Below are 19,802 nucleotides of genomic sequence, written 5' to 3' on the forward strand. Positions count from 1 at the left end.
GGAAGGAAGGAAGGAAGGAAGGAAGGAAGGAAGGAAGGAAGGAAGGAGGGATGGATATTTAAGTTGCAGGAGTAGGCGAAATGACCATCCTGGAGGCTGCAGGGAATAGTTACTGTGCTGCTGTAATGGTTAGCACTTTGCTACCACATGTCTCCAGTTACACAGGTTCAGAAGAATTGTACTTAACATCAATATTTAAAGTGAAAGGCAGCTACATGAGTTAAGTGTACCAGAGTTTTTTTTCTTCAATGAACTTAACTAAGCTGCAGCTAGAAGAAAGCACTGGTTTCTCAACTGCAGTCTTGAATAAATCTGTTGAAGATTAAAAATGAAATAACAAGACTGAAAAAAAAAATTGAAATAGTTCATCTCATCAGTTAAAGCTACTACTTTACTGCACTGTTTTCCTGCTTATTTTTTCAAAAAATAAAAAATATTTCTAAACCTGAACATGAAAACAGAAGTGAGCACTTGCTGCTTACACTGTTGCACATACACACAAAGCTGTATGGGTCACAGTAGGTTGACAATAAGCTAAGCCTAGCTGTCAATGAACTCTGTAGTATTTTTGGCTATTAAAGCAGTCCCTATAGTTTTGCTGGGAGACTCACTTTTCACTCTCCCCACCTTCCCATCCATATAAACCCTCTGTTTGCTCCTTCCTTCCCACTGATTCACTTCCTAGGTGTTCTGGAGGGCTATCTTCTGCTAGCCAGTAGTCCAGAAGGCTGGGCCTCTCTCCTACCTTGACTTCCTTTCTGTACCAATATTCAGCAAGAAAGGCAAACATTTGTTCCAGTTCAGCTGCCTATTAAGAGAACCACAGAATTAAAGTGTGATGGGAAGGGGCCTCTGGAGTCATATAGTCCAGCCTCTGCTAAGGTCTCTACATACTCTGCAGTGCTTTCCTGCTTTCAGGGCAGTCTCCAATTTCAGTAGGTAAAACACTAGCACTTGAGACCCCAGAACATACACATGAGGGAAGACCTTGGAACAGAGTGCTACATTTGCTGAGGGAATGGATTCAAGAAGCAACCCTGGTAGGTTTTTGAGGAAGATAACAAATGAGAAAAAAATCTACAGCCTGGAGTAACTGCCATATGAATCTTCCTAACAGATGGAAGGAGAGCAGATTGTGAAAATTACTTCAGCCCAAGTCTGCTGAAGTATTGTGAGCCTAGGATAAAATTCAGGGTTATGAAGAAACTTGGTATCACTCAGTCTTGGATAGCAGAGAGAGACACTCTTGTCAGAATGGCCAGGTTCTCTTCTCAACACTTCCAATCATTTTCCAGGTATCTGAGAGCTGCTCAAGCACTCAGTTTTATCATTTGTAAAATGCATTAAGAATTTTTCATTATTAGCTGGGTGTGAAGCGTAATGAATTAATGTTTGCAAAGGGTTGAATATCTTAACATAGCAGCGACCATAAACATTCAAAATAATGTTCACGAAGACCAGCTCTTGCACTGGGAAGAAAACAAGTGTTATGATGGGATTTTGTAAAAGAAGATTGTAATGCATTGATGTCTTATATTGATTTTTCCAATGCTACCATATAGTTACTACAGAGTTACTACAGAGCTGAATATTTTGGATACCAAAAGGACAACTTCTTTCCTTGTGAAGGCTCCACTACTTACACATTCCCTAAATTGCTGACATATATAAACACACTAATTTTTATTTGGGGTCATCTACTAAGTCATTACAGCCATTCTTTCTCTAATTATGTTCCCCTCTCTGCTCACAGGACTCTCAAAGGTGTTTCTTTCCTGAACCGAAGCAGATAAAACTTCCATGAGGTCTGCGACCTTGTAAATCAGCTGGTACAATGAACTACAAAACTACTGCTTTGAGAGGCTTTCTAAGAGACTTGTGCATGTTATATCATGCAGACCAGTTTATCTGGGATTCAGAGGCAGCAATGCAGGCATTAAAGCTCTTGCAGTGCAGCTGAAAAGGTATTACATATCCAACTTTTTAACAACTTAAATCAGATGCCTGTTGATGCAGGTTTCTTTTGTTGATGCAAAGCTGTTGCAGAGTATGACCTATCCAAAATCTCCAATGCAGTGAGTAACATACAGAAAGGCAGAAAATGAAAACTGTCTAGTCATGATAAACCACATAAATTCATCAGCACAAAGTTATAGTTGGGTCCCGGCAGTCATCATCACATATTTAATCAGAGGTTGGTACTGTCCTCTGGAATGCTGGAAAGGGTAAATTTCAAGATTTTTATAACTATACCCTTTGACATATACTAAGCTACTGTGAAACAATTCAAACAAATTGAACAGAAAAAAAACAGAGCAGGTAACAGTTTTGGTTGTGTGACCTGCACTAAAGATCTACCAGGTGACAAATGAAATTATACTGGTGTTGATGGTAGACTCCCTAGTGAATAATAATTAATGAAATAATTAATAACATAAAGAATAAAAAAGTCAAGACCGGAAAATAGTAATTTCCAGACAAATTTGTTTTGGTATTAATCCTCACAACGTGTGATGTTTAAGGTTGTCTTCAAGGATAGTTCAGTGTGATTCTAGCCTGTGCCCTGGTCAGTGAAGGTTGGCGAGGAGCTGCTAGCACAACCCAACTCTTCATACCAAAGTATTCATACCTCTTCACAGAATAGACAAGAGAGTGTTTGGTTGCTCTTCTGATAATGAGGTTATAGGCCATTTTAAAACTATCTGCCTAATATATTCCCTCTTTTGATAAATATTACAAAATTAATGAAAATTATACTATCACATAAATATGAAAATTATACTATCACATACACTTCCTTTCAGTCTATGCATATGCCACCAACTGGTATATTTTCTTTGTCTATTTTACATCATAATGCAAATTAATTAGAGAGAAATGCTAATAATTAATTTGAATGCCATTTAATTATCTTCAGGTTTTCAGACTGTCAGAAAAACAGCTTCCCTAATAGAACATACAAGTAACAAACCAAGGAAAACAAGGAGATAAGAGCAGAGCAAAAGACAGTATCATAAAATCTTCCCACACTTTTAGTGTGTGGAAATACCCTTTTTCTGTCCCAACCAGTTAAACACTGAAAAGGAAAAAAAGATTGAACTGATTAGACATATTTTTCTCTAAGATGTCTGGTAACACTCTAAGGCTTAAAGCATACGCTTACAAAGTTTTTACTTTCTTTAATTCACCTCCTTTTATAGAGAGTTTTATCTTTTCTAGTTCTAATACACTGAATCCCTAAGGGAGGGTTGAAAAGAGTGATGGAAGGGAAAATAAAAAAGAAAGCCTAGCAAAAAAACAGGGAGGGAGTAGCCCAATTTATTAGCTGATGAAAGAAAAACAATCTATTCACCAAATGCACCATCATTTAACTGGAGACAGATAGTGAGAAGGTACAGCTATCCTCCAAAATCAAATATATGATAAAAAAGTTAAAGGGTAGGGGGTAGGGATATATTTATTCTATGAGATATAACCTAGTGATTTCCCTGATTAAACATATGGTTCAGAACTGCTGAGCATCCACAAATGTATTTGTGGCCACAGGAGATAAGGATGTTCCACTCCTTTTATAACTCAGGCAGTAAATTACAATATTTACTTAGATTAACTCGTGTCAGCTTGCTAGATCAGTGATGTAGGCCCTCCCCAGCCCAAATTTCCACTGTTTTTCACATTGCTTCCTATACATACTTCCTCTGGTGGCACCAGTTGTCTGCTTAAGGTAAACAAAATTTAAACATACTCTATGGATTGTGGAATGTAGTGTATTATATAGCTACCTAAAACAGCTTCCATGCCACAGGAAATGGTTCTGTATTAGAAGAGCACATTACTGTGTTAATTTCTGCTTCTGCCCTGGTTCTGCAGGGAAGCTGCAATAACTGTGGTGAGGTTCACTGTGAGCCACAGCTGCAGAGCTGTGCTGTGATGCCTGGTGGTGATCATGCACTGAGCATTTGGGTACACCTGCAGCCTGCATACTTCAGGAGAGAGCAGTATCACCTTCGTTATCTGGACATATCCCTGTGAGAGCGATAAATACATGGTGTCTGGGCTCCAAAACCTATAGTGTTAATACAGTGTCACAAACCATCTCCTTGATCATTTCATCATCCTTCTCAGCACCAAGAGCACCACAGACTGAAGAGGCTGGATGGGTGCAGTGGGGGAGCAGGTTAGCATATGAACAGCTAATTTTATAAGGCTGGCTTGAGGAGAGTTGAATACCTCTCTGAAAAACTTTCCTGACACTGCATTCCACTGTCAACTACATGTAATTGGGTCCTTCTCATAAGCCAAGCAGTTTCACTGTAGTCTGTATCTATTGGAGCTCTTCTTGGAAAATGTTTTCTAGGACCTCACTTCTTCAGCAGTCAGGAGATTTCTTTTACTTTCCAGGCTAATTGCATTTCACAATGAGTTTATTCCTTTCTGCTCTTCTGAAATAGCTCCTTTCTTTCTGTGGTGTTTTTCCCTATGATGGTATAGGTACTATACCAATTTTGGACTATTACTGGACTAATAAGCATCTTCAATAAATGGATTTCCCCTGCAACACTGTAGCAAATACTCTATTGTAATTGAGGCACTTAATTTCCTTTGTTCAGAAAAAGAGGGCTATCTCATAAAGTAAAATATTAGATCAATCTATCATGACTGATTTTTAGAAAATTCATTTGCATTTTATCTAACTTTTAATTGATTTCCATGTATAAAAATGAATTAGTAAAGTTTCTGATATTGACTTAATTTAAACTACCTTTAGAATAGCTTGCGGGGCTCTTAACGGTTAAACAACAGCAGGGGAAAATTGTAACTTCTGTATAACTAATCTAATGCAAAGAGCTGTAAGGAAAAGATGAATTCCTAGCTATTACTCCGTGTCAATTGATACACTTGTGTCTGTTTCTGGTGAGTTTCCCCCTCTGAAGAGCAGTTATTTTAAAACTCTTTCACACATGAATTTTTTTTAACCAGCTTCAGCATGTATTCAGAACAAAGCAAACATCCCAAAAATCATAATCAAGACACTACAAAATGATACAGAAGAAAGAATGATGCCATGGCACCCATATGAACTTGTTCTCTTTTCCCATCAGAAGAAAAGAGAGGGTTTTGAGCTAATAAGACTACAGAACATGCACAGCCCATTATTAGTGGAACAAGAGTCAGCAGTGCTGTTATAAAGAAGACAAATGAGTGGCAAAAGAACCACTGAGGTCCTGTGAAATGCTCAGAGAACCCTGTAAAATACATCCTTTTAAATCTGTGTTTTGCAAAAAAGAGTATATTTTTGTGTTTCTCTAGAAGGATGTCCCTAACATCTGAAAACTGCTGCTTGGGGAATTGTTTCCTAACAGGAACTGTGTTAGTAGCTAGGAAGTTGTTTCTTCTGAAACACTCCTGCTTTTCTAAGCTTGCCCTGCCCTGTTTCTGTGCTGGAGAAATATTCATGACTCATGGCAACCAACTGAGACAGCAAAGGACAGTAAGAAAAAAGAGGGAGTCTGGGGGCCAAATGTTACTTCACATACTGCCTGGAGCAGCTGGTTTGACACAGCCGAAGCAATGAAAATGACCAAGCAATCATTACGCACCTATTTTCTATCAAGCCTTAACTGCTGAAAGCAATACTTTTTATCTGAGGGATCTAATCCCTCCTACAGGCATCCCTCTGACAAACAAACACAAATTTTCCATTACCATTAGTACACCAAAAGACCACCAGTCAGCACTCTGTGTATGTCCTCGTCGGTTGACCACCTCTGGGGCCATATACTCTATCGTCCCGCAGAATGAGTATGCTCTCTTGTCGTGGTCAATGGCTTCTTTACTCAGACCAAAATCTAAATAAATTGAAACAAAAAAGACTTGTCTAGTCTATAACAATGATTATTTATGATTTTGCTCACTTAATCGATTTGAACAAAACACACCAACCAGCTGAGTAAGCACCCTTCTGTTCGCGTGCAAAATGGCTACAAGCACTTAAGTGCTGAAGCCCTGCTGACATGGAGTGTCTGGTTGGCATTTGTTAATACATCCTGAAAGTAGATATACCATTTTCTCTGTTCATAAAGAGGTTCTGGCCCAAAGCAGAAGAGAGAGTTTAAATAAGCAGAAATATACAGTTCCGGTTTGGTGAAGGCACTGCCCGTAAGGTTTCTTGCTCAGATAACCAAAGTATTAGCAATAATAATCGCAGATGCCACCAGGGAAAAGGATGGCCAGACAGGTGGCAAAGGGCTATCTTTCCAGGCATCCTCTGCTTGGAGTAAAGCAGTCATAATGGGAGCATCCTTTCATCCACAGTGGTAAGCAGCCAAGCCCACATGCTTCACATCAGTCAGGAGTACAATTTTACCAAGAAAATGCTATGTTCTCCATGTACTGTGCAGCATGGGGGTTTGAAAATTGCCAGAGAAGCCCACCATGCAAACACTTCTGGCTTGTAGTTTTTGTAAGCAAACTCTTTCCAACCAAAGACCAAGAAACATGGAACATTCTGCAGAAAAAAGAATCAGCTTGTAGACATTAATTTTTCTGTGCCTCACATACCTGTTATCTTAATGTGACCCTCTTCATCAAGAAGAATGCTATAAAGCAAAAAACAAAAACAACATTCATTCGTTAGTTAGGCACAGAGGTCAGTTAACAAACATGAAGAAAAAAATGTTTAAGCCAGATAAGGAGATATGCAAGACTCAAATAAAATATTTATGTAAACAAATTGTTAGTGGATTCTATGGCTCCAGAAAGAAAAATGAGCCTCAAAGGTCTGCCTAATCTCATGTCTGAAGCACACACAGCCTGCAGCAGTTGCATGAGGAGCCTCCTCCTTACTCCATAGGATGCTCAAGGTGAGCATGCAAACAGAGCTCAGAAAGAGCACAGTGTTCAAAGCCAACAACTGCAGAGTGTATTCTTCCAGCAGGAGAAGGAGCTACAGGTTTTCTGCTCATCATAATAAACAGCAATCACACCAATAATCAGGGTTTGGACTCACCGGACCTAAAATTAACTCAACAGGTTCATGCTGAAGTAATAAAAGTGATCATAGAGCACAATGACTAGTCACAGCCTAACCGCTTGGATCTCAGCCTCTGCTAATTTATTCTGTCCAAAATCACAAATAAAAATTCAGCCTGGAAGCCAAGTTCAAGTGTTCTCACGTCTGTCACGTGACAATGTATTTTATTCTCACAAAGGCACTCCAACATTTCTGTGTGAAAAATGACTGTAGTTCACAAAAAGCAGTGCTAGTTTTGTGGAAACAAGAAGGAAAGCTGAATCCGAAAAATAATGATTTTTGGTAAGTATATACTGACATAGTAATGAAGGTGGTGTTTCTTCAGTTCTAGTTACTTCTAATTCACTTTTCAAAATGGTCTAGCAAGGTGTCAGCTATTTTTATATTCCTCTTCTCTTAGAGAGTCACTTTAATCCAATTATTCAGGAAGAAAATAAGACAGAAGTGAACTAAATATAATGGGCTATACTTTTATGAAAGGTTGTGTTTGTACTGAAACACAACTGAAAAAAGATGATCTTTGGTCATTCATTTATGTGTTTGGAACAAGCTGTTGTTGTGTGATTCATCGAACAAAGGCCAGAAGCTGAGTCCCTACTCTGCGTTCAATAATTAAAGCTTTTTCTTCTCAATGAAAGCAACTTTACCTTTATTCTTTCTCCACAGTTTTCTTGAAGAGGCATAATTTTTAGGTACTAACCTATAATAGGTACGTTTAAATATATATTTTTTGACTGCAACCCCTAAATCATGCTTCAGAAGAGAACAGAATAAAACAGCTCCCATTGTGGAACTGAGTGTGAACTCCCCAGACTCGGATCTGGAAAAACAGCAAGGGACACTAGAGCTCAAAGAAATCATGCAAAATTTTGCCCCATGCCCAGAAAGCCCCAGTGAATAACAATGCAATTCAAAGTTTGTGGGAATTTTCCCAGAAACATCAATTTTATATTTCATAGATTTTACATTTCATAATTTCCAACTGAAAATCCATGCTGCTTCTGTACATATACAACGTATGTTTCCCATACCTTTACTTTCACACTGATTTGTAGGTTCATACCTTACCCTCATTAAAGGGACGGAGGCAACAACCACACAGCTGTCAGACTGATAATACTGTCTTAGTTGAGTCAGAAGCACATAACAGACTTTCTCACACTAAATGTTCACATGAGCAGCAAAATGAACAGATCCTGGTTTACAATGGATGTGTATTGTATTCTATATCCCCTAAAACTTGATCTACAGTTTCCTCCTCTGTCTCATGTTCCCTAACCACCCTTATACAGTGCCCTCAGCTGCTGGCAGCTTCCTCTGGCCCCTGGCAGCACTCTCTGGACAGCTGGGTGCTTCCATATTTGCCACCTGCCACCACCAATAATGTTACAGTTACTAACCAAAGATTATATTTGATGGAAAAAGAAAATAATATGCTAAAAGTGAGGAAAAAAAAAAGAGAACTGTTGCACTGAATTATCTTAAGTGACTTTAAGAAGCCAAGAACAATGTACTTGCTTCTAAACATATGAATTACAACAACAAATAGTTTTTTTTCCTTTGACTGTAGAAGCAAACTTATTACCTGATCATACTCTACGTCATCTCTTTTTATCTTTATCACTTCACAGTTCCCTTTTATCCCAATATGTCCATAGTAGAAATTCTATTGTGACAATCACAATTACTTTAGCTATGGTTTGCAGGATATCTGCCATAAACTAGTATTATTCTGTGGAAGGGAAAAAAACCCAGAAGTTGAAAATGTGATTCAAGCTTGAGAATAATATTTCCTCTAAATTAATGTTTTAAAATTATAAAAACCATAAAAAGTAGACTACTTTTAAATGCTAAACTAGGCTATAATTCCATTGAGTGATAACCTTTCACTACGAGATTTTTCCATTTTATTTGTTCAGTTTAAGGTTTGAATGCTTTTACAGGATACTGTCATTGCTGACCTGCTCTTCAAAACAGTAACAACTGTTATTTGGTGAAAAATATACCAATATCGTAAATAAGTTAACCATACAAAGGCTTGGAACAAAGAATTCCACAAAATAAGGTTATTTCTTAAAGAAAAGGAAACTGAGGGGAGAATTCATTGCAGTCTACAGCTTCCTTACGAGGGGAAGTGGAGGGGCAGGCACTGATCTCTTCTCTCTAGTGACAGGACCTGAGTTACAGGTTGGATATCAGAAAAACGTTCTTCACTCAAAGGCTGGTTGGGCACTGGAACAGGTGCCTTAGTGAAGTCATCACAGCACAAAGCTTGATAGAGTTCAAGAAGTGTTTGGACAATGCTCTCAGACACATGGTGTGATTCTTGGGGGTGTCTTGGGGATATTCTATTATTCTATGATTGAACATTTTAGCACCAGGATCATCCCACACACATTCAAACTGCTTTCACTGATCTCAGTTTAAAAGTATGCCTTCAGAAAATAAAGGCTGAAAATCTCCATGCCAGAGGCTGGGTAGGGAAGTTATCAGAGGAATGACATACTCCAAGTTACAAGAGAAGCTCCTGGTAGACCTAGGACTGCAAACTCCATAGTAGTTTTCTGATGCAACTTTATCACAGGGATAAAAAGTTTTCATTATGAGTTGTTGACATTGTTTTATATCATGCCTTCAATTGCCAGAGCAATTCTCTCCCATTTTTCTATCTTTTTTTGATTTTGAGTCATGTCTTTTGGGTTTCACTTTGAGCTCCAACATACCCAAATCAATGTGAAGTTCTGCCAAATCTATTCAAGCAGGAACTCTAGGATTGGTTTTTTTTTCCTCTCCATGATTTAAGTTTTTTTCTAAGTCTGCACAGTTTTGCAGAAGATTTAACCCACACTTTATGCTTCTCAGAAACTGTAGCCAAATTTTCAATTTGGAAAGAAAATGTGAAACTTCATAAAGAGTGTTCTATTTGATTGCAGGTTTTGTTATGGAAGTACCAGATAAAGCAGTCAAATATCCATCAAAGAGATAAAGATTCTCACAAACTGTCAGCAGTTTGTGACATTTCAGTGTTTGCATGATCCCATACAATCTCACATGATCCCATGCTATCTCACGTGGCTGAACATAAACTCTCTGCTGTGGCTTTGTTGACACCCCAAAGTCCCCAAAAGGGACTTCTTACTTTGATGGAAGTTGATGTTTATTTTCCACCATAAGCCTTTGTCCTTTACTGATTTTCAGATTTTCCCTCTCTACACAGGGCAGCTACATTCATAAAAGAATTGCCAAGGTTTGCAACATGCTGCATTAAACAGTGGTGGTTTTAGTGTTTAGTGTTTTAGAATATAGTTCAACATAGGTTGTTATATGAGCAGTTATATGAACTATCCCTTGTACAGACAACTGAGGGCTTTACAACATAGATATTCCTTGTTAATCAAAGCCCCTCTGACAGAAAATATCAAGGTGCATCTAGGTCCCTGGAGAGAGAAAAAGCAAAGACAAATAATAAAGTCTGCACATTTTCAGATGGTAGAGTTACTTCTAAGTCACTCATACCCTTAAACCACAGCATAAGAAATAACATGCATCACATACTACTTTAAAAGTTCCCATTTTTCTATTTTGGTATGTTTACCATATTTAACAGCTTGATCCTGCAGTTCTTAAATAAAAATGTGTCTCACCATGTAAGTGACTCAATGGCTCTCAGTGCGACTGAACAATACCTTGTTCCACAAGAGATGCCACTGAAACCACCAAGACAACTCAAGGAGAAGAATTTGGCTGCAACAATTTAAGGGAAGCTTGTTCTAAACAAGAATTTAACTAGAAAACTCAATTTCTTGCCTTTTTGAAGTAAGTATAGCTGACTTGTTAACATGGATTTTTGCTCAAGGAATCTTAAAAAAAATGCTGAACCTTAATTTTTAATGTACTGAGGGCTCTTTCAAGTGGTCTGAACAGTCCTATTTTCTAACTAGTTTTTTGGACATAAACAATTCTAATAAACTTCATTCTAGGATACTTACAGAGCTGACTGAAGCTATCTCAAACCTATTAGCAGTTACTTTGGAAGCTTCTGAAGGACAGCAAAAACATTAAACAATGAAAGATCAAATGCAGTGCCTACCTTTAACAAAGCGGGGGAGAGAGAGAATTGGGAAATTACAAACTAATTAATTTATCTCAGTTCTGCAAATCTGATAGAGTAAACCTCATGCTCTAATCAGACTGGTAATGCCTCTTCTGTGTGGGATTCTGCACGTTGCACTTCAAAGGAGATAGGTATCAAGGGAAACCAAAAAGGAATGAGAATGATTGAACACCTATAAAGACTGACTACTGAAGAAGAGTTCAGTGTACAGAAGAACGATGTGCTCACAATCCCCTGAGGCTGCTGCTGGGGACTCCAGGAGGATAAGCCAAGGAGCAGTGGCCTGCAACAGCAGTAAAGAAATTTCAAATTACCTATTTGGAGCAACTTTCTAGATGTCCTTTCTAGGCCTCCTATGGAGACCAGCAGCTATTTTAAGACTAGGTTAGCAACACACCTATAATGGCCTTGATATATTCAACCTAGGCCAGGGGCAAGGGGAGGATGAGAACATCCTGAGATGGTCCTAATTTTCTTCTATTGTCTTATTTAGAAATCCATTCTTTCCCAGAATTAACTTAAAAAATCAGTAATTTTTCCCTTGAGAATAATTTTTTTATTCTTTTGCATCTCTTTATTTTAATGTAAACCTAAAGTTCCAGTGAAATCACAGGCTGTTGTGCTCTGCTGTCCTAGGTATGGCTACACATAGGCTTTGCAGTAATAGAACTATTTTTAAAAAATGTGGTGTTCAATCAGGTGCCTTGCTTTATCTCCAGGTAAGAACTTTTGGGTCATTCCCTTTCCCGTACAACAGTAATATTCATGTAAACCAATTTTATACTATGGCAATTGTATCCAAATTAAACTGTATTACTGCTATCCATTTAACTGTACATAAAAGACCATAAACCATATATACAAAAGGTAGGAAACAGAAGAGTGAGGGTTGCCACTCACTGTATAAAAGCCTTCAGTTACACAATAATATTTTCTGTTTTCTTCCAGAGAAATCTTATCCCAGTTGGGCGACTGCTAACACTCAGGGATTTTAGCAGAACGGTACAGTGAAGGGGATGGCTGATTTCACCTCAGACAAAAATACACAGAAAGCTGGATTCCATCTTTTTGACATGTTTCTATTTGACAATGGGAAATCAGTGACACCTTTCTTTCTTAGGTGAGCTCTAATTTCTCAATTCACTGATCCCTGATTTAAAGCACTGCAGCTTGGTCTGCAGAAATTTTAAGTGCTCTCACTTGCAACTGGAGTCATTGAGAGATGTGCTTTGAAATGCAAAGTGACACTTTATGATGGGAACTCTGAAAAATCCAGTTCTCAGTATCTCAAATACAGTGAATAGTTTTGACACGCACTTAATTTTCTCCTTGGTTTCTAACTTGTCCTAAAGCAAAAAATTACAGCATGTCCCTATAAATGTAGCAGCATTGTGACATATACTTGACTATACAAGCTCATGTCTGGATACCTTCAAATAGCAAATTCATATATCATGTGTTAGCTTGAAAATCAGCTTCGCCTAACATCAGACAGAAAAGTAGTGCATGATTCATACCAATGCTCACTAGAATCAAAGTTTAAAACTGAAAACCTATAACTGGAGTTATTCTATTATGTACATGATTGTTCATGCTAGGTGGATGAAAAAGCAATTCAGAATGAAGTTGAAATCAAAGAGCTTCTGGCAGACGATGCAACAGTACGTGGCTGGCGCAGCTGTAGTGTGACGGTTGCCTACCTGCATTTCATATGAGTAACAAACCAGTAATTTGTTCCCTCCAGTTGTTTAATTAGGAGGATGACTTCCCATATTTGCCTAAGACACTGGTTTTCAGTTTTGGTTGCATAAATGGACTAGATTGAAAAATTTGTTTACCTGCAAAACAGTTTCTAGCCCAAAAGAATGAGAGCTCTTGTTATGTACATCTGTTAAATTTGTTTGGTACTACTACTACTATTATTTTTCTAACCAAAACATAAAATTGAACTTAAAATTTAAATCACACAGAACTGTAATGTAGATAAACAGTTTCCTCCCCTTCAACTTCCCAATGCCCAAGTCCACCTTCTGTCACTTTTGGTCTCCTGTTTTGTCCATAAGCGTGAGACGAATAACACTCCACTTTAAAGAAAGAGCTGCAGATTTTTCAATTTGATGTTACAGAAGGAAAAGGCTGCTTTGTTGTTAGGCTTTGAAAGTGTAAGCAACTGCCAAGCAGACTGTATCTTTTATAAATGATGGCAATCATTACATTAAAAAGGTTGGTAACTTTTAGATGTTGCAGCCTGCTTTATTTGAGCCGGCCCAGCAGATGCAGGCAAAGCACAAGGCAAAGGGCATGGAATAAGAGCAGCATCATGCCATTCCCAGTGATAGCACTGAGGGTGTCATTTGCTCTTCCGAAGTACTGAAAATTAAAGAAGAGAAAGGAAAATGCTCCATAGCACCACGTTAGGAGTAGAAAATAGCTGCAAATATAAGTGAGAACAAATATTTGGAAAATATTTTGGATAGTTAGCAAAAGTGTTTTAAAAATCCTGATTATCATATCTCTTGTGAGGTAACGGGTACACTAGTTTTCAGACATGCTCATTCACTTTAAGTAATGGCTACAATAAAATTGAACAGTGCCATGACCATGACATATTTCATATGAGCTGGAAGTAGAGTTGCTTTGAGTGGTTTACACTGCAGCAAGGGGAAGGCCAGATTAAATGCTGCAAATAGAGAACGGTGCTACAGAAGCTAAAGGCACAGGGATCTGAATCCTATGCTGAGATCATTCACTAAACTGAAGGCCAGGCACACAAAGGTCCCATCATACTGGAGCACAATCAAAACATTTGGCCTCATGCTAAAATGATTTGATAGGAAGACCCTACTGCCGTTAGTGAGGGACTTGTGTAGAGTCTAACATACAAGAAGGAAGGCAGAGCCTCTGGCACCTGATTTAGTAGCATGACAAGGAGCAGAAACAACCTAAAAGTTCATGTATTTATGTTTCAGTTTGCTTTTTCTTGTTAACTTACTTTTCTGGTTTTAGATCCCTGTAAATAATTCCAAGACCATGGAGATGGTCTAATGCCAAGGCCAGCTCAGCTAAGTAGAACTTGACATCCTCTTCTGTAAACATCACCTAGAGCGAAGGAAGAGAACACATCTGTTTATTGGACAATGATGGGCTGGCTTGTGTTAAACAGACGGGGAGGAATCGTCTAACTTGGGAATGCTGGAAGTACCATTATATCAGATTTAATATTCCATAATTTGTCTGTACTCACATTAACAATTTTTACCAGATTCTCCTTATAAAACAAAACTTGATCTGTTAAGTGCTTCTGTTCCTCAAAATATGCTGCTCTTATTTATCTGTTTTATCTGTTTAGATGACATCATGTCACAATAATATGAATAAGGTTTTAACTCCTTAGCATTTGGAAACAAATCGCAAAATTAAATACATTCAGTGCAGTCCTTATTGCTTTCATATCCCTTAATTTGCTAAAATCTTGTCATTTGGTTACCAAACTCCCAGGAAACAGCATGGGAAAACCTTTCTCGGGAAGGGAAATGCTTCCAAATCTAAGCAGAATACACAGCATGAAGAGACTTTGAGTTGGATTTAAAACCTCACACACTGAGGGTTCCAGGAATCTCAGCGCAGATGCCCTAAGCAGTGATGTGTTGTCTAACATCCAGAGCCTCATGAGGTGTAAACTGAGGGCTGTTTTTTCTATGGTTGATACAGGATACTGCTGAAACTGAAAGCCCTGTTTAAGGCGAGAAGAAATTTCTGTAATTAAAAAAGCACTAAGCTCTGAAAAACTCAGATGGCAAGAAAGTGCTTTGGTTCAGCTTTCACTGTCTCTCAGACTTTCTCTTACAATTAAATTTCAATATGCACAGAGATAATAATGCCGAAAGAGAAGATGATATATTGGACACACAAGTGTGAATACTATGCATGACAGAAGTAAAATGAGTCAGCTCAATACAAATTTACTTATTGTATGTAAATACTACAGTATGTAAATAGTACAGTAGAAGTTGCAGAGCTTGATTTTAAAATTAAGTCTCTGCTCTCAGAAAGGGGTAGCCAAAATACTTAAGTGCTCTGAGAAGCTCCAGACAGCTGACAGAAAAAAGAGATGATTCAGAGAACAGATGTCTCACAATTTAATTAAGAATTTCACTGAAAAAGTTAGAAATAAAAATACAAACAAAATAATAAATACACAAGCAAAAACCATGACTAAAAATTAAATTGTACTCAACGTAAAAATTGCATTAATTTTCAAAATACATTTAAATTATTTATAAGGTTTAAAATAAATTATGTAGTCAAGAAATTCAATCAATAGAATCAGGGAAAAATCTAATCTATAGAGATACATCTTAAAGTCAGATATCTCAGAAATACAGAGCAAGAAACAGGTAAGGAAAAAGAGAAGTACATTTTTATTCTCAAGTTAAGAGGACTCATTTGTATTGGTGTAAAGCAGAGAAGTCAGTGAATTGCACTGGCTTTGGGGCAAAAGCTTTGGGGAAAATGTGAAGCTTTAAAGAAGCACAAAGTCTGAATTGTTATCTTCCACATCTGAGTTCTCTGGTTGTGCAGAACAGGGACCTGCCCTCTGTAGACAAGTGTCACGTTTTCTCTCTTTTTCGTTGAAACCAGAGAGGCCCTTGCTGAGATGGCAATGTTGCCTCATAATAAAGCCTGGTCTCATGACAAACGGCAGAAGGATATTTTACTGGTTTTTTAATCTTTTTCCTCATATTAAAAATAACTGATACCATGTACTAAGAACTTATATAAGTATCATTACTCAGCAGTGTAATTAACCTGTTGCCAATGTCTTCTTGCATTAGCAAACAAGCCCTGAAAGCAAATACTTGGGGTCCCAAGATGTGGTGCACACAGCAGCCTGCAGCGTGTCACAGAACCAGGAATTGAAGGGGTGGGGCGCAGCTAGGGAACTTTTGACTAAAATTAGTTTTCACAGCTTTTTTAGTCCTTCAGTAACTCCCCAAAACCAAGAGCAACAGAGCTTCCCCTCAAGATGGTATTTGAAAGGTCCCTGTCTTTAAAGACTGTGTTATAAGTGGTTTCCTGCACCCCTGTCTCCACACCCTGGAAAGTGACCATGGGTTGGGGACATCATATCGGGATAGGACAATTCCGGGGCAGCCAGCCTGCCTCACTGGAGCCTCCTACACTGTACACAGGGATGTCTCTGAGACTGCTGGCTCACAGAGGTGTTTGGAGATGCAGAAAAGAGCTAGATGAACCTAGAAAACCTACTGCAGCTGCTTTGTATGGTCATCAGCGAGACTTAAGTTCAGACCGTTCCCTGGGTGCCGTTTCCTTAAGCAGCAGCAGCCCTTCTCCAGGGGCAGGGTGTGCAGAGGACGGGGAAGGGACAAGAGCCTGGGAAGGTGATGGAAGCAGCAGCTGCTCCTTGCAGGCAGGAGAAGAGTGGGTGAGGCAGTCTCCCAGCCCCGGGGTGGTGTGTGGCCCCTGACCTGCCCTCAGCAGCTGCTCCAAGAGGCAGTTCTCTAGCCAATTACTGCAGTAGCCGGCCCTGACCCATGGCCATCTCTTCTCTCTGCCGGCAGCATATGTGTTTTTCCACATGCTCTGCTCATACCCGGGGCAAAAGGTGTTGGGGATTGATTTCTCAGACTGTTTCTCATCACATCCAAGATTTATTTTGAAAGCAATGTGTCGAGGCTATTTTGCTACAGGAATGGCTTAGCAGTGGTGCAGTTTTCTCTGACAGTGATGTCTACATGGTATCTGCTGCATTACCCAGGGCATAATTCAAACACAATTTTTAAGAATCCATTTAAACATGCAATATGAGACAGCTTTATTACACATATATAGGACTATTCCCAAGGCCATTTTTCATTCCCATCAGTTCTGAAAATCCAAGACAGTCTTTAATTTCTAAGTTAAAGATCTATCAGCTTACCTCTTTGGAGAGTCTGGTGAAAAGGTCTCCTCCCCGCAGGAAATCTAGTATTAGGTACAACTTTCCCTCTGTTTGAAATGCTGCATTAGAAAAGGATGGAGATGTTGGCAGTTCGAATCAAGATAAAGTCTCCAAAGATTAAGTCTTATGGACTAACAGCGTATCATTCGTGCCATTGCTTCACTGTCATTTCAGGACTTTGAGAATTGAAAAAACTAATTTCTGTACAGACTAAGCAATTGAGTTTAGGCTTTGGGAAAAATGGTATCAGTTGAGAGACAGCAGTGCATTACTATCATATTCATTTTCCTGCTAAGTACCTATGAATTAATAGTACTTCCCACTGCACCAAGTACCGGGATTCACTGAGGGCTAGGCATAGAAGGAAGCTCCCAGTTTCATGCGAGATGAGAGCCTGCACTATCCAAATGTCCTCAGAATACCCTTTACAGTAATAATGGGGCTCCCCAGGAAGCTGATTAGGAGGTAACTCCAGCAAGACCCCACATTCATATACACACATATATAAAGTGGATTGGTACTGGTTATTAAAAACAGTTTTTATTTAGATTCTCTTCTTTCTAAATGACACCTGACAGCAGGTATGGGGGTTGGCAGGTGTATACGCACCAGCTACCCCACGAGCACTACCTATCACATCAGACTTTATGACAAATCTATTTTGATGGAGGTATGGCTAAAACTTATACTGAAATTATCCTTTAGCATAAATGATGAATTTCACACAGGTAGTCTTTGTTAGAAACAGAGCTGTGAGTAGGCAGGGGGGATCTGTATGAAGTTATAATACATCTGGTTACAATTATCCAACCAAATTAAGAACAAACATGAATTATATTTTATTATAGTTACCATAATGAAGCTTGACTATGAAGGGATGGTTCACTTCTGCCAAAATATCTCTCTCCATTTTTGATCGTACCCGATCTCGAACTATAAAGAGGGTGACAAGAACGGCGACATTAAGAGGCAGCATGGTCACTAGATACAGTACTGAAATGAGGTTACAGTGATCAGGATTCTGCTTCTCATTCTGCTGATGGCTTGTGGTGTGACCTTTGGCAAATCACACCACTTGAGCGTCCTCTTTTTCTGTCTGTCTTGACTGTATAGTAAGAGTAGGTTCTTCAGGAAGGCTCCCTGTCTTCCTCTGTAGAAAACTGCCCTAACTAAAAGGACTACAGAATTACAAACAACAGGAAGGCAATTATACTTCACAGAAAGAATTTTAATGTGAAAATGAAAACTATATAAAATTAATAACTTTATTTCATGTAAGATTAAACGGAATGTACCAGTCCCAGAGAAAGTTGGATTAATTTTGTACAAATTAACTTACTGTATTTTGCTGATGCTAGCAGTGTTTATGACATATCACTGTCTGGAAGTGATCTATATGCAAAATATTTAAAACTTCCAATAAACCACCCTAACAATCATTAATAAGAAAAAATGGCAAACAAAAATAGTAAATAACTATTTTTTAATGTGTCTGTAGAGATAAATTTATTGTGTGATAGCAGTGAGAAAAATACTTTTTGGTGTTAAGATCAATAGAGTAAGAGAAATCATTGTTACAGAGGTGAGTTGAGTTCAAGCTAAACAAAACTGATGCTGAAAATTTCGAAGAAAAACGTTTAGCAAAATGTTTAGACATTGATGAGGATTCAAGTCCCCACATTATCAAATCTTGATCTTAAAGATGCATTTTTTAGTCAATCGCTGTTTTATTGAAAGTATTGAAATTTTCCTTTCTCTGCATTACACAATGCCAATATGCTTTTCAGATGAAAGCATCTACAAGAGATGTTATGAAACTATTTTATGTAGCAAAGCCTGAGATCTCAGTGAGATTCTCTCACTGCATGCATGTGTTGTTGAGCTGCTTAGAAGCTGAGTCCTCTCAGCACACCAGTAATGAACATACCATAATGAAACCACATAGTCTGTTGCTGTACTTCAAAAACTGATGCACAGAAATGGGTCCACACCAGCTGATCTGAAAACCTTAAATAGGACTAGAGAGATACTTGGATTTCTTGCCATTTTGATGCTAAATTTAGGTCAATAGTGATGTAAGGTTTACTAGCTCATTCACCCAAGCTACCTTCTAGATAAAATTCAAAATAAAGGAGAACTTAGAATCTTAATCTTATTGCCCAAGTGAAAATCACACATCATACACTCACAAAATGCTTAACCTGTGTGAAGGTAGACCATTTCTTATGCTATAGATCAGCGATGATCCCAGGCAGGAATTCTTGTTGTATAGGTGGGCATTGCTACATGGGTTGCTTCCCATTAAGCTAGGTTAGTTAGCCTAACAAAGTGCCTACCTGCATTTACACTGCACAGATGTGAGAACAGGCTGTCAGAACAGCAGCCTACGCTTCTCTCCCCATCATTTCAACCTCTGCCCAGCTGTGCAGCCAGGTCCCTTGCCAAAGCCCCCGGCCACATCACCCTTCTCCCCACATACACACAGGAGGCATGCCAAAATTAAAGAAAAGATGATGTTGCCACAGAAGACATCTCGTTCTCCAGAATCATGGCCCTGAAACCACCTTGAACCTAATTTACTCCAGAGCTGCGCTAATCACCACCTTCAGAGTGGCTGCCAAAAGAAGATCACTGGAACTCGTAATCAGGACTGTAGTTTGGCAGGTCAGTTGGTGATGTACCCTGCTCTGCCC

At 38.6% G+C, this 19,802-nt stretch overlaps 1 protein-coding gene across 9 annotated transcripts in view; it reads right to left on the reverse strand.

Moving 5' to 3' along the window:
- Positions 1 to 19,802, reverse strand: part of RPS6KA2 (ribosomal protein S6 kinase A2) — a 292,913-nt gene that overhangs the window by 55,424 nt on the left and 217,687 nt on the right. For all 9 annotated transcript variants that reach the window (XM_027631560.1, XM_027631571.1, XM_027631596.1 and 6 more), the window contains 5 exons: positions 17,962 to 18,042; positions 17,089 to 17,168; positions 14,140 to 14,246; positions 6,562 to 6,599; positions 5,707 to 5,849 (listed from right to left, as the gene is read on the reverse strand). In XM_027631560.1, the coding sequence (XP_027487361.1) occupies positions 5,707 to 5,849; positions 6,562 to 6,599; positions 14,140 to 14,246; positions 17,089 to 17,168; positions 17,962 to 18,042 (449 nt within the window). The remainder of the gene's footprint in view (positions 1 to 5,706; positions 5,850 to 6,561; positions 6,600 to 14,139; positions 14,247 to 17,088; positions 17,169 to 17,961; positions 18,043 to 19,802) is intronic.

Source organism: Corapipo altera, unplaced genomic scaffold, assembly GCF_003945725.1.
Source record: "Corapipo altera isolate COAL_440 unplaced genomic scaffold, ASM394572v1 2b, whole genome shotgun sequence".
Classification (NCBI taxonomy): domain Eukaryota; kingdom Metazoa; phylum Chordata; class Aves; order Passeriformes; family Pipridae; genus Corapipo; species Corapipo altera.